The sequence below is a fragment of the Apodemus sylvaticus genome, chromosome 2, assembly GCF_947179515.1.
Source record: "Apodemus sylvaticus chromosome 2, mApoSyl1.1, whole genome shotgun sequence".
Classification (NCBI taxonomy): Eukaryota; Metazoa; Chordata; class Mammalia; order Rodentia; family Muridae; genus Apodemus; species Apodemus sylvaticus.
In genome coordinates, this window is record NC_067473.1 from 173,439,808 (window position 1) to 173,453,477 (window position 13,670).

The 13,670-nt window shown below is 42.6% G+C and overlaps 1 protein-coding gene across 1 annotated transcript in view; it reads right to left on the reverse strand.

Annotated features, from left to right (window-relative positions):
* Positions 1-13,670, reverse strand: part of Grin2b (glutamate ionotropic receptor NMDA type subunit 2B) — a 314,994-nt gene that overhangs the window by 101,846 nt on the left and 199,478 nt on the right. Inside the window, exon 3 of the mRNA XM_052172738.1 lies at positions 12,851-12,965. Within this exon, the coding sequence (XP_052028698.1) occupies positions 12,851-12,965 (115 nt within the window). The remainder of the gene's footprint in view (positions 1-12,850; positions 12,966-13,670) is intronic.

Here is a 13,670-nt window from a genome sequence, read left to right on the forward strand (position 1 = left end):
CCAGGATTCACTACAGGAGAAATTAAATTTAATATGGCTTACAAGATTAGGATTCTAGTTGTTGTGCCCAGAGAATGAGTTACCGTTGTTTCTGAACTAAGCTTGTGTCTTCTCACAGCGCCTTGGTTGGGTTCCATTGAGAAAGGTACAGTGGGAAAGCATGGGTTTGAGCGGTTGAGTACCACAAAGGCCATGCAAGGTACTGAAGCATGGGGCTGGTGTGGTAGCGACCCTCTGGTGGGAACCTAGTGAGCTGGGTGGAGAGATTTTGGAGCTCTGAGTCAGAGTCTCCACGAAATAACAATGGGTGGGCCATTGCATGGCCGGCTGCTGGGGCAGAGAGTTGTCAGCACAAGCAAGGGAACTTGCTGGTTTATTTTTAATATTTCCTGCAACATAGTCTGAATGGAGAGAAAGGAAGGCAGAGAGGTCCAGCTTTGAATGTTGTGACCCTGGGCGCTACAATGAGAAGCAGGGCCTTCCGGAGGACACAATCCCATACTTCTAGTTGCTCTTGGTGTATGTGGTGTTTATATGTGGGCATGTTAGTGTTATCGTGAAGGCCAGAGGTAGAACTCGGGTGGAGCTCTTTTACGATTTCCCAGCTTACTTTTTGATATTGGGTCTTCTTAAACATGGCATTTGCCAACTTGGCTAGAATCTCTAGCCAAACAGCTATAGGCATTGACCTGTCCCCACTGATCCACCTACCTTCCTAGTGCTGGAGACACACAGATGCTATGACCATCCTTTTTTGTGGGTTTCAGGCATCCAAACTCAGGTCCTTATGTTTTGTGCAAACCAGCACTTTGCCCACTGAGCCGCCTTCCCAGCCTCCCACTGAAACACTTTTTCAGCGTAGGTGTACCAACTCTACTGTCTAGAGTTTAAGCATTGAAATACTTTCCTTCTCAAAATGCCATACATTAAAATTTTCATGTCATACTGTAAATATGGGCTATGTCATTTGCTGAAAGTAAAATTATCTAAATAAATAGATGATTATTAAAATTAAAAATTCCCACCCCTGTTAAATTAACTAATACACAGCATCTGAAGCTCGCACAACCCAGGAAATACTGACATGGCAATGATGAATCACCACTGAAATGCTGCTTGTTGGTTTCTTTTATCTCTATATTTTAACTTAATGAACGTGGTTTGATCAATATTGTTTTATTTGAGATTTTAAGCCCTTTCCCCTTAGCTGGCTGAGTTCATAAAATATTTGGTATATTGTGTTTCACATAAAAACAAAGCTAAATTTTAATGTCACTGTTTTATAGGTCAGCTATTTTTAATCATGTAGCATTCTCCTTTTTTTCTATATATCCAACAGATGCTTGATCAATGGGGCTGTGTGGTTTCAGGACCATGACCATAGTGGGGACCAGAGAGTTCATTGCAGTAGCTTTATTGAGAAGGTGTTGATTTTCTAGAAAATTCCCATATACAAGAATGATCTGGACAGCTGTTGTTCTGTTTATGTAGTTAGCATGGCCTTTGTCGTTCAAAGACACATGCTTTCTGTCCTTCCCAGTTTGAACAGAATCAGATGTGGTGTGTGTGTGTGTGTGTTGTGTGTGTGTGTGTGTGTGATAACAGATAGCCAGAAGGTACAGATACAAACACACAAAGCAATCATATTCCTTTTATGTTTGTTTTTTTCTTTCCTTCCTCCCATCTTTTCTCTCTTTTTTTCCTTAAAATTTTGCTAACTCACCATAGATACAGCTAGCCACAGTCCCGGTCTGAACACCACAGTCATACACCCACGAGTGTGTGTGTGTGTGTGTGTGTAGAAACATTCATATCACAGAATACTTGTGGAGGTCGGAGAACAACTTGTAGATGTTGGCTCCTCTCCTTCCAATATACTGCTCTTAGAGACCGAACTCAGGTCTGCAGATTTAGCACTTTATCCACTGAGCCTTTCTGCCAGCCATTTCTTAACACTTTGTTTTAAGAGTCTTAAGTGATAAAGCCCACACACTGCCATGGTGCGAACCATCCTCTGGTCTACATAGTTATTTCCACCGATATTTCGAGACTTTGATGCTGCCAGCGTCTTCTACCCTGTTACAACAATTAGCCACAGACTTGGCATGAATGGGACTAGACCATCTAAACTGACCTCTGCAACTGAGCCTGCCCTCACATGTGTGGATATGCCTCAACACTTTGATAGTGAGTTCGTATACCCTGAAGTTCTCCATAAATGCAATTGCTAATCAAGTGTTGTATATGGATACAATAGATGTGTGTGTTAATGGATATCTAATGTTCCTTAATCCCAGGAAAGAGTGTTCTAGCATTGTCCCCGGTTCCTTAGAGAAAATGGATTTTTGAAAACTTTTCTATATAGGGAATGCTGAGATGGCTCGAATAGCTTCCAGAAATTTTACCTAAGAGGTGGCTACTCCTTTGCCAGCAAGAACCTTTTCCTATGGGATAGATGAATAATGAAAAGGAAAGAATAGATTGTAGGGACAGCCAAAGACAATGACCTCAGAAAATGTTCTATACCAAGCCCTCAGACTAGAAAATGGGAAAGACTGAAAAAGAAGAAGTCCTTTGGGAACCAGGGCATGATGCACCTGGGAAGTTCAGCAGGAGGCTGGTCAGCTGGCCTCTCTGGGTTAATTACTCTCTCTCTCTGGTGACTTCTGATCTAGGCACCCGTTCCCATCTTCTACTTCCTCTCCACAATCAGACTCGTCTTCTCTGTATCCCCTGGCATAGAGCAGCCTCCAGTTCAAGCCTTCAGGAGATTTCTCTGACTGGCCCTGGAAGTGGAAGTCCTGCAGACCCTGCAGTGGGCATTTTGAGCAGCAGCATAAAACGCTGAGATGTGCAACAGAGTGTGAGGACAGACAGAAGGAATAAAAGCAGACAGCCACCCATCAGGAAACAGCAGAATAAATGGAAACAACCCATAAGTTACAAGCAGAAATCATTCTGGAAGAGAAAGTAATAAAAATCACCCGGAATTATTTAAGATCTATGACTTCTGTGGGAGATTTACAGCCACGTTCTTTATTAATAACTTTCATTTTGTTTTTCTTTGTTGGCCAGTGCTTAGTTATCTGCACAGCACAGACACTCAGCAGTTAGCATGTGGAGGTCAGAGCCTCTTTCTGAAGGCGTCTTCACTCTCATCCTGCTGGCAGACTCTTACAAGCAGGCATAGACACTGTGGAAAGAGGCTGAGGGAAAACAGAGAGGTGGTTTGCATGCACTGATACAAATCCCTCATCACTGTAGGAAGAACGGAAGATGTGAGATTTCTAGGTGCAGATCAATAGAGGTATGCTTGCCTATGAAGGGCAATCAGATGTCATAGCTTTAATGTCAAGCTTCGCATCTTAGTGAACATCGATATGCTCTTAAAGTAATCACAGAGTAGCTTGACTGGTAGAAATTACACAAAGGTATGATGGGAGTACTAAGTAATCATTGTAAAAGTCCAACTGGCCTCAGGCATCAGCCTGTGGGTGGACCGGTCAGTCAGCTGGTGCCCCCAGTGGCAAAATAAAAGAACTGCTGTGTCGTTCTGCTTCCTCTGTGGACCAGACAGTAGAAATGGCACAGGGATGGCACACACCCAGGAGCCTCCTGTGGTCTGGGGAAGGTGGACTTGACTTTTTCAAATCTCCAACACTCAAGAAAATGAAACAAGTATGCTAAGAATTGAAAGACATGGGGGGCCATCCGCACTATCTGGGTGACGTCATCACCCAAGGAAAGAAAAGAAAGAGTGTGGCTGAAAAGAAGCACACTCAACTGAAAGGTCATCAGGAGGAAGTTTCTAAAGGCCCAGACAGATGAGGGCATTCTTCCACAGACTGCACATCCACCGCTGATTACTGAGGTAAAGCAAACCAAGCAATTCCTTATTTAATAATAAGAAATAAAAAGAGGGAGGGCAAGCTATTTTCAGGACCCTCCCTGCTGCAGAGATTTTTTTCCTCGGCTTCTCAGTAAAGCCTTGTCTGTTTACCCTTCATCTAAAATGACCAGCTTGCCTCATCATTAAAGCAATCGATGGCCTCAAAGGTGGACCATCTGTGACTCTGAAATTATTTCTGCATGAAAACACAAATATGAATGGCTTGTCACAAAGGACCTATTTGCAGAATTATGGCATCCATACATTGAACTATTGGATAGTTATTAAGTTTCACTATTTTGAATATAATTTAATAAGATGCAAACATGTCTACAGTCTCTTAGTGAGGGGGGAAGGGACAGTACAGTTATTTATTTGTACACTATGTTCTCAGCTCTATTATATCTTGTTATAACACAGATACATGCATTCAGGTACACAGAAATGGGAAATATAAACCAACTAATTGTCAGTTATTTCTATGTGTAGATATAGGTAAATGCAATTGCATCTTCTTCTAACATGTCTAATAACGCTAAATATCTTTAACATGAGAAAAAATAAAATTTCTTTTTAATGGAAAAAAATAAACTTCCATATCTTCTATATTCCCTGGTATCCTTTCTCCCTCAATGCCTCCACTGGGGGAAAATAAAATGACCTACAAATTAGAAGAACAGTCAGAGGCTTCACGGACTGACTGCATGTAACAATCATGGAATACATGTTGCAGTAGAGTCAAGCAAGATGGCGCATCTGACTTTGGTTTGGGGACACTTCCTTCTGGCTGAGTTCTGCCTTTTACCCCCACTAACAAGTCCAGGCTTCAGAAGTATAGTCAACCAAGGTTACCTTGTTTTCTTGTTCTTTTATTCTATGGTGATGGCAGCCTCTGGAATATTTCTTTTCAGAAAAATCAGTTATAAGGGAGTGTGAAACCATAACTCCCAAGCTTTGTGGTGACATTGAGTACTGTCTTGGGCTGATTCTCATGCCTTGCTCTTCCTGAACTGTTTCACAGTTGTATATGGGGAATCCATAGGGTCTGGGCCACACAGCGGTCCTCCCATATCCAGGGTTAACAGTGCTCTTCCTTCTGCACCCCCCTCTACTTTATCTTTCTTCTCCTCTGCTGGGGCTTAGTTCCCAGTGGCCTCTCCCTAGGACCCCAGAAAAGGGAATAGGTTAACCTGATGCTCTATCACTCAGGAACACTTGAATGTGAAGATCCCTGACATCCCCAACTCAGAAAGGCACAGCCAAGTGTCAACACCCTTTGCACAGCCCTTTGGGTAAACTGCTGACATAAGCAAACAGAGTTGACAAGAGTTAGTTACCAATGAACCTGTAGTGTCAACCCACTGATGGGGCCTATAGATGGGAAAACTTGGTTACAGAGACATGGAATTTCAGAATAAACACCTTTCTTACTGCAATGTATTCGGATTTTGTTGTGGTTTCTGATGTCAGTTACCAGCAAAACTATGATAATGGTTTGGTAGGAGAAATCTTTGGGTCATAGTAAATGCTGAATAACTGTGTGTGCTCAAGAAATGGAGGGAAGGAGGGAGGGACGGAGAAAGGAGAAGAGTAAGGAACACAAATAAAACAAGAGAAGGAAAGAAATGAGGTGGAGAGGGAAGAGAAAAGAGGAGAATGGAGGTGAGGGAGAGGAGAGGAAAAGAGGAAGGGAGGTGAGGTAAAGGGAGGGAAGGAAAGATAAATGACTGAAAGGCTCTTAAAAGAGGCATCGTCCACACATTGCTGCTTAGGTGAAATTATGTACTTCACAGAGAAACAGGGGCTTAACCATTTCCGGGGTCTTTTAAAGTCATCCCTCAGTGTTGTTAACCATTGGGAAACTCAACCCTTCTCTCTATTAAGAAATTTTCTCCATAGTCAACATAAATCCCTTCTGCTTGATCTTAAGCCCACTTCCTCCGGGTCTGACTCAGGAGGAGAAGAACAGCTGATCTCTGTGCTTGGCATGATAATTCTTCTTTCATTTGAAGCAAGTAAGCCATCACCTTGCCGCCTTCTTCTGCCCCTCAATGATCCGAATTCCCATTGCTTGTCTCCATGTAGCCTGCTTTCTAATCCCTTAATCGAATGAAACGTATTAGGACTCAGTTCAGAGTTGATGAAAACAGCATGCCGTCGAACGCAGGCACCAGCAGACCCAGAACCAGCCCCTCTGACGTGCAGAGCTCTGTGCTACTCCTCTGCCCACCTCTGTGGAGCCTGGAACAAACACAGGCAAACCTTTGCGGTCGAGGGATGGAATGTGGTTTGGAGACCTGTGCTCAAGCACTCACTGAGGGTTTACTAGCCTATGCAGCAACATCTCATATTATTCTGGGCACGCAAGTACAACAAAGACGAAAACATACTTAGTTCCTGTGTTCATGAGCAGTTTGATTGTGGATGTGTGAGAGAGACTGCTAGATTGTGTCAGTCAGAAACTCTTACATAACATCTGCCTCTGTCACAGTATCATTTGGATGGTCATGGTGGATGGGGGCCATCACTGCTCTACTGCTAGGAACACAACGCGCGTGTGCACACACACACACACACACACACACACAGATACACAGATACACACACACACTGGAGCCAGTGCTGTCCTACTGTGTGCACAGCTACCAGAGGCAGCAACTTCTCCTGTCTATTTTATTCATCCTAGGCTCTGATACCTGCAGCCTATTCAGTCTTACTGTGCTGCTGCCATCTCTGTTATAGGTCTGGGGGGGGGGGGGGGCAGTCCTTTCACATTTGGGATCTCTTCTTCCTGCTTACTCACTTCTCCACCATGAATGCATAAGAATTGCCTTGGGCTGAGCACCAAAGGCTATGCTATGCACCCCAACTCTAGCACTCCCTTCCCAGGAACATCTGGCTGTGACTTCTCAGTGTCCTGAACTATAGATGACAAAGGATTCTTGACGCCCCCCCCCCAACTGAAATGAACAAACTAAGGATGTGCCACTCTACAGTGGGAGGGGATCTTCTCAGCTGCAGTCAGATAAGAAAGAGGGAGTGGGGTTATAAAGCCTATCTCTGGTGTCTGTGTGGAGACAGCCAGCAGAGATTTAAGCCTCGTACTGCCTCTTTCTGTTCTGACCCAGACAGTCCCTTTGAGGTCTGTTTACATCTTCCAGCCTGAATATGCACCATCATCACTTCTTAAAGTCATTACTCAGAACAACCCCCCACGCTGCGCTTCATTTTTATTATCCCCATTTTAGGAACGATTAAATGGAAGCAGATAGCAGTTGCAATGAAGCAAGTCATGAGAGGCTCTGGTAAAGACAGCAGTGGAGAGCAGGCTGAGCTGCTGCTGCTGGGGCCAGGCTACTCGTAATGCAAGTCTATGCTGCTGTCCCCACTTAGAGACTTTTATAAGTGAGCCATCCTGTGCGCGATGACCACTGTTTTTACTGTTCCCTACCCTTCTGACTCCCCATGCCATGTCTATGTATGTATGTGTGTGTGTGTGTGTGTGTGTGTCTGTGTCTCTATATGTATTTACAAGCAGGATTTTTGTGTATTTTGCTTTGTTTATACAGGTCTTGCTAGGCAGTCAAAGCTGCCTTCAAATCCATAATTCCACTGCTTCGGCCACCTGAGTATTGGGATTACATGTTTGTGCAACCTCACCCAGCTTATATTCCTTTTAAAATGTCCCACTCCACATTCCTTAATGGCTGAGAGGTATTACTGGCTTTCTGTAAATAGGATTGTGTTCCAGAGATCTCTGACACTCTACCCCCATTTCTCTTACCCATTATTTACGAAAGACCTCATTAAAGGTTCCTAGGAACAGATTCAATTTCTTTCTTTTTTTAAATTCTTAAAGCAGGTTGAGTCAATATATCAAAGGCATATCTGTTTGGAATATTTTCAGAGCAATACGTTAGAAATTATGACAATGACTGCTTTGGGGCGGATTCCAGAATTTTAGAACAATTATGGCCCCAGAGAACAGTGCCGAGATGAGAGGAGTTTCTTTTTACTGGATTACCAATGGACACAACTTTTGACCACAGCAAACATGTCCTCAAGAAGTTACCCACGAAGGTTGGTGACTACCAATCGACTTTCTTGAATTCTGACTGTGTTCCAGTCACTATTAGCTGGTGTTTGACTATAAAGTCTCATTTAATCTTTACAATGACTTTGTGTAAAAGCCTATTTCACTAACGGGAGATATACTGGAGTAATACCAGCCACTTATCTTGGCTTACCCAGCTGATAAATGGCAGTGTGGGAAATGAATGTAACTCTTTCTGACTTCTGAAACCATCAGCTAGGTTGTGTTGACCTCAAGTTTTTCCAAAGGAGGGAAATGTATAAGTAGCTGTAGGATTAGTTTGAAAAAGCAAAAGGAATGTTGTGAAGCCCATCACATGTCTCACACCCACAGGGCCATGAATCTTCCTCCAGCTCCTTGTGAAAGCTACTGGCAGACCTCTCCATTGGATCCTGAACACACTAGAGACTCCCTGGTCTTTCTCAGGCACAGCACCACTCATATCAAAAGGAGGAGGTGCCATCTCATGATGTCTTCTGAGAATCTGTCTAAAGGGAGGTGTGTGTGTATGTGTGTGTGTGTGTGTGTGTGTGTCCATGACCCCATGCACAGGCCTGTTAGAAGAGAAATAGATAGACAGCAGCTAACTTCTTCAGGTGTATAGATTTATCATTTATTTAACAGTGATCTCTGGAGGCGGGTTTTGAGGTAGGTACTCTCTATAAGGGTTACAATTGTAGGGGTGAACAGAGGTCCTTGTCTCCATGAAACAGCCATCCTGTTGTGACGAGATAAGCCACAAATAATCAAGGGAATAAGTGCAGGGTAAAAGAGTGTACTGAGAGAAAATTAAATTGGACTGATGTGACAGAGCAAATGGGTGGCCACTTTACACAGGTCACTGAGGAAAAAGTCTGTCTGGGGACACTTTATTTACCTACATTACAAGAACAAGAATGACACCATGTCCTTCACATACTGTGCTTCCAAACAGCCCAGGATTCTTTTTATTTACAATGTGAACCTGTAATTGAGAGCTATCAAGGGTATCAAGGCTAGATTTTGGGTGGGTTAGTTTTGACTTTAAATGCTAGCATTTTAGAAATGAAGAAAGCCATCAAGAAAAGCAAACTACTTAATTAGGCTACAGAGCTAGTAGGTTATCAGGCAATGAATGAGATGTTAGCCCATCTTTCAAAGACCCAAGTTGCCCCTACCCCCTGCTAATTTCTGAATTATCATGCCTCCCCTGTAGAATGCTAACCATCATTCCTACTGGTCAAGAGTATACAGATCCTAAGTTCTCATGGACCCCAGGGGACCTGGTGAACGCACACTAGAACCTTGGAAATTACATCCTGGATGCCATGGCAACAGTGAGAAATGACATCAACTTATCCAGCACACCTAGTCATACTCTGGGGCTGAGCCTGCTCTGGCCCATGAGCAATCAGAGCTTCTGAATTTGGGGGATGCATAGCCCTGTAAATTCAACCACCACTAAGCACCTTTCCTCAGTGATGTTCTTGGGTTTAACCAATTTGATATGCAAATGTTCTCGTCTATGATTCCAACCCCTCCCCACCTGCCTGACAAAAAGATTGGCCCCAGAATTTCTTTAAATAGTGAGTTCCTTTGGTGCATTTAAAGTGTGATCCATAAAAACTCAATCTATGTAAAGATTTTATTCTTCCCTTTCAAAAGAAAACAGCCATTATATCAAGGGCAATAGCATAAACTTGGACTCTTAATGATGGATTTTGGACTCTCTTATTATGTAATGGTTCTCATTCATTCTACAAATATTTATTGAGCTGCTTTATGCAATGCACACATCCAGATTGCTGTGCGGACACGGTGACAGAAAGGGTGGCACAACCTCTGCCCTCCGGGGGTGTGCAAGCTCGCAGTCCCAACTCAAGGCAGCTGTGATGAGGCTGTGACAGAGGTATGAACCAAAGCTGCAAGGCCCATGGTGTAAGAGAGTATACGACAATAACAGATCAGAGCAGTGGGCAACAACATCCTAATTGGACTTCAAAGAATGCTCATAACTTGTGTAATTGGAGGACTTGTTCTTTCCCAGAAAAGGAAACTCAGCACCTTGTGTAGGAAGTAGGATTCACCAGGCACATTCTCAGCACCAAATGAGCCCAGGGTAGACAATGATAAGGAAAAGATGACCAATATTGGAGGGTGAACCAGAGCCTTGAATGCAAGAACAGGTAAGATGTAGACTTGGTCCATAAACCACTGAGAGCTCTGGTGTTTGGGCCAGGGATGAATAATTGTATTTTAGGAAGCTCATTCCAGTAGTCACATGTAGGGCTGAACTGAATGGACAAAGGCTAGTTTCAGGACCAAGAATCCCATTAACTTAAAGTCTACATATAGAAGATGGAACAATAATTGAACTGATGCTACAAATGATCTAAACCCCAGAGGGAAGACTTAGTTTTAGAAAGAAGTGAGTGTCCCAGGCTTCAGACTTGGGGCCAAGACAAGAGAGTTCAGCAAGCCTCTAAGTAGTGACTTTTAAAGGACAGTTCTGAGATGCTGTTTGAAACAGTTACAATGACCCCAGTATATAAAAGCTACGCAGCTGCACAGCACCTGACCCATGCACAAAGTCTCAGTCATTAATAACGCCTCTTCCAGAGACAGGCAGAAGGACATGCTAAATGGAAGGGATGAGAAAACTTCAGAAATTATGGCATCTTGACAGAAACAGTAAAAAAGTGTTTGAGTAAGGTAGAGAGCAGGAGCCCAGGGTTCAAGTCATTCTGATCAAATGAGAACTCAGTCATGGAGAATAACTTTAACCATCTGGTATGATTTAAGTCTTTTAGTTCTGATGATGTCAGAATAACATGATGGTCAGGGGCCTTTCAATATTAAGAATTGGATCTTTTTAAAGAAAATGTTTATTTTTATTTATATGAGTACACTGTAGCTGTCTTCAGATACACATCAGAAAAGTGCATCAGATCCCATTACAGATGGTTGTGAGTCACTATGTGGTTGATGGGAATTGAACTCTGGAAGAGCAGTCAGTGCTCTTAACTGCTGAGCTATCTCTCCAGTCCCAAGAATTGGGTCTTGAGTTCCATTGCCTGGGATACAAATATCCAGATCACAGGTGAATATTCATACAACTTAGTTGTCTTGGATCCTGGGACAACATTATGAGTTTTGGAGAGTTTATCTCTGGCTACTTGGTCTTAAAGACAATCAAATGCTACAATATGAATACTAAATTTTCCTCAAAGCACACACACCAATGGCTTAGTTGTTAGATTATGCCATGATAGGGAAATGATGAAACCTTTAGGATATGAGGCCTAGGGAGAGGAAGTTAGGTCATTGGAAAGGTGCCTTTGAAAGTATCCTGGGTTCAAGGTATTTTCTGTTTCCCAGATATCATGAAGTAAGTAGTTCTTCCCTGCAGCAGGGTCCCATTGTTATCTTTGTCTTACTATAAAGATCAATGGTTCTCAACCTTCCTAATGCTATGACCCCTTAATACAGTTTCTCATGTGGTGACCCCCAACCATAACATTATTCCCATTCTTACTTCATAACTGCAGTTTGCCACTTTTATGAATCATAATGTAAATATCTGATGTGCAGGGTATCTGCTATGCAACCCTGTTGAAAGAATTGTTTGACACCGCCCCCCCCCAAAGGGGTTGCAACCCATAGGTTGGGAACCTCTGCCATAGACCCGGGACTATAGGTTTAGATGACCATGGAGTAAATATCCATAAACTAAAACCAATTTTTTCTTTATGAAAGTGGGTATATCTCATTATTTTTATCACAGTTATAGAATACTGATGAACATGCTTGGTTTCTACTCTATTTAGAACCACACTGACATCATGAAGTCTATTCTCAGCCAACTGGCCCACAGCAACCAAGGACATAATCCTAAACCAGTTACTAAGGGTGATTTTCACGGAATAATATTATGAACTAAGTGGTCTCCTGATAAGAATGTTTTGGGAAAAGCCACGTTACATAAAGTTAAAGACACCTCTTTGTTCTAAGACCCATCTGAACTTTTCAACTGCTAATACATTCTGAAATTCCTCTGGACAGAAGAGCAGTAAGCAGCATCTCTCAGTCTTACTTATTTTATTTTCAGAACCACTTGTCGGAGTGGTTCACCAGCAGATATACTGCCCAAAAACTCATTGATTACTCTTAGGTATTTAACCCGGGATCCAGAATCATAGCTAAAACCAATGATTATTGAGTACTCACTGTATGTCAGGTACTGCTCCAAGTATTTTATAGATGCCAATATATTGATTCTCATTTTATAGGTAAAGGAACTGAAATACTAAGAGATTTTTCTCCCCCTACCTCCATGCCCCAAATAGACAAATAGGTTAAGCAGGGGTGACAATGGGAATTAATGTCTAAAGGTAGAATTTAAAGGCTGTGGTCAATTAGTAGCAGAACAGATTCCAAGGAGAGCCCTGTATGCCAAATTTCAGTCACAGCAAACCTTTTTAGCCCTTTCTGCTTGTGTGCTAGGTTTATTGGCTTCCTTCAGCACCATACGATAGAAGCTCTAACTGGTACTGCCTAGTTAGATTCTTCAGGAAATTTGTTGGTTTGCATACATATCATCTCCCATTAAAGCAGACATGAGTTATGCAACCACTGATGGATAGCAATCAGAACATACAGAAATCCACTTCCTGGTTAGCCACAGTAGCAAGAGAATGGAAAAGAACGCTTGCTTAGGCCTGGCATCTCCTGGACCATCAGAGCTCCAGTATCTTGCTCCTGATGCCTAGAAAAACCAAGAGGCTGTTTCTCTTTTAAGTCATTGGAAGATTGTGTACTCCAGGAGTTAGGTTGGGGGTCTAACACCTGCCTCTCTACGTAGCTCAAGGATTGCCAAAGTCATATCCTACCCTTTCCCACTTCCTCTCCTTGTTCAGAAGGATTATCACCAGCTTCGGATGCATCTGGTAGCCATCTTCACTGAAGGACAGGTTTCTGCCTTCAAAAGTGACATTGATCAGATACCTGTAACGATAAAATTAAAGGAAGATTAAAAGTATGAAAGGGGATTTGAAAGAAGAAGGCACTTAGGTTGATGAAAAAACAACTAGGTAGGAACACAGTCAACAGACACATTAGTCAATGGACACTCTTCAAATTCCTATTGATTCTGCAATGCCCATCTATGTTTTACAATTTAAAATAAGAATGGCTCATTACCAAATAATTGAAAAAAAGATTTATTTTAATTTAAATTATATGTGTGCATATTTGTCTGTGTTGGGGTATATACACATGAGCATAGGTGTCTGCAGAGACCAGAGGGAGGCACTGGGTCCCCTGAAGCTGTAGTTATAGGTGGTTTGTGAGCTACCCAAAATAGGTCCTAGGAACCAAACTCGGGTCTCCTCTAAGGGCAGCACACACTCTCACCTGCTGAGTCATCTCTCCAGCTCTCACTTAGACACTTTTAAGGCTGTTTCTTTTTCACCCATCTGCAAAAAGTCTGGTAATAAAAAGATCACCTAATTAAGTCTGTAAGCTTAAATGAGACAACTAGGTTAAGCACTTACCATAGGGCCTGGCGCATAGTAAGTGCTCATTAAGTGTTAACAATCATTATTCAAAAAAGGAGGCGGAATAAAGGGGTGGAGGAGCTAGAGACAAGAAAAGAAAATGGCTATGTATCAAGACAACGGTCTGCCAAGAAAGGTAGCGTGTAGGCGCTTA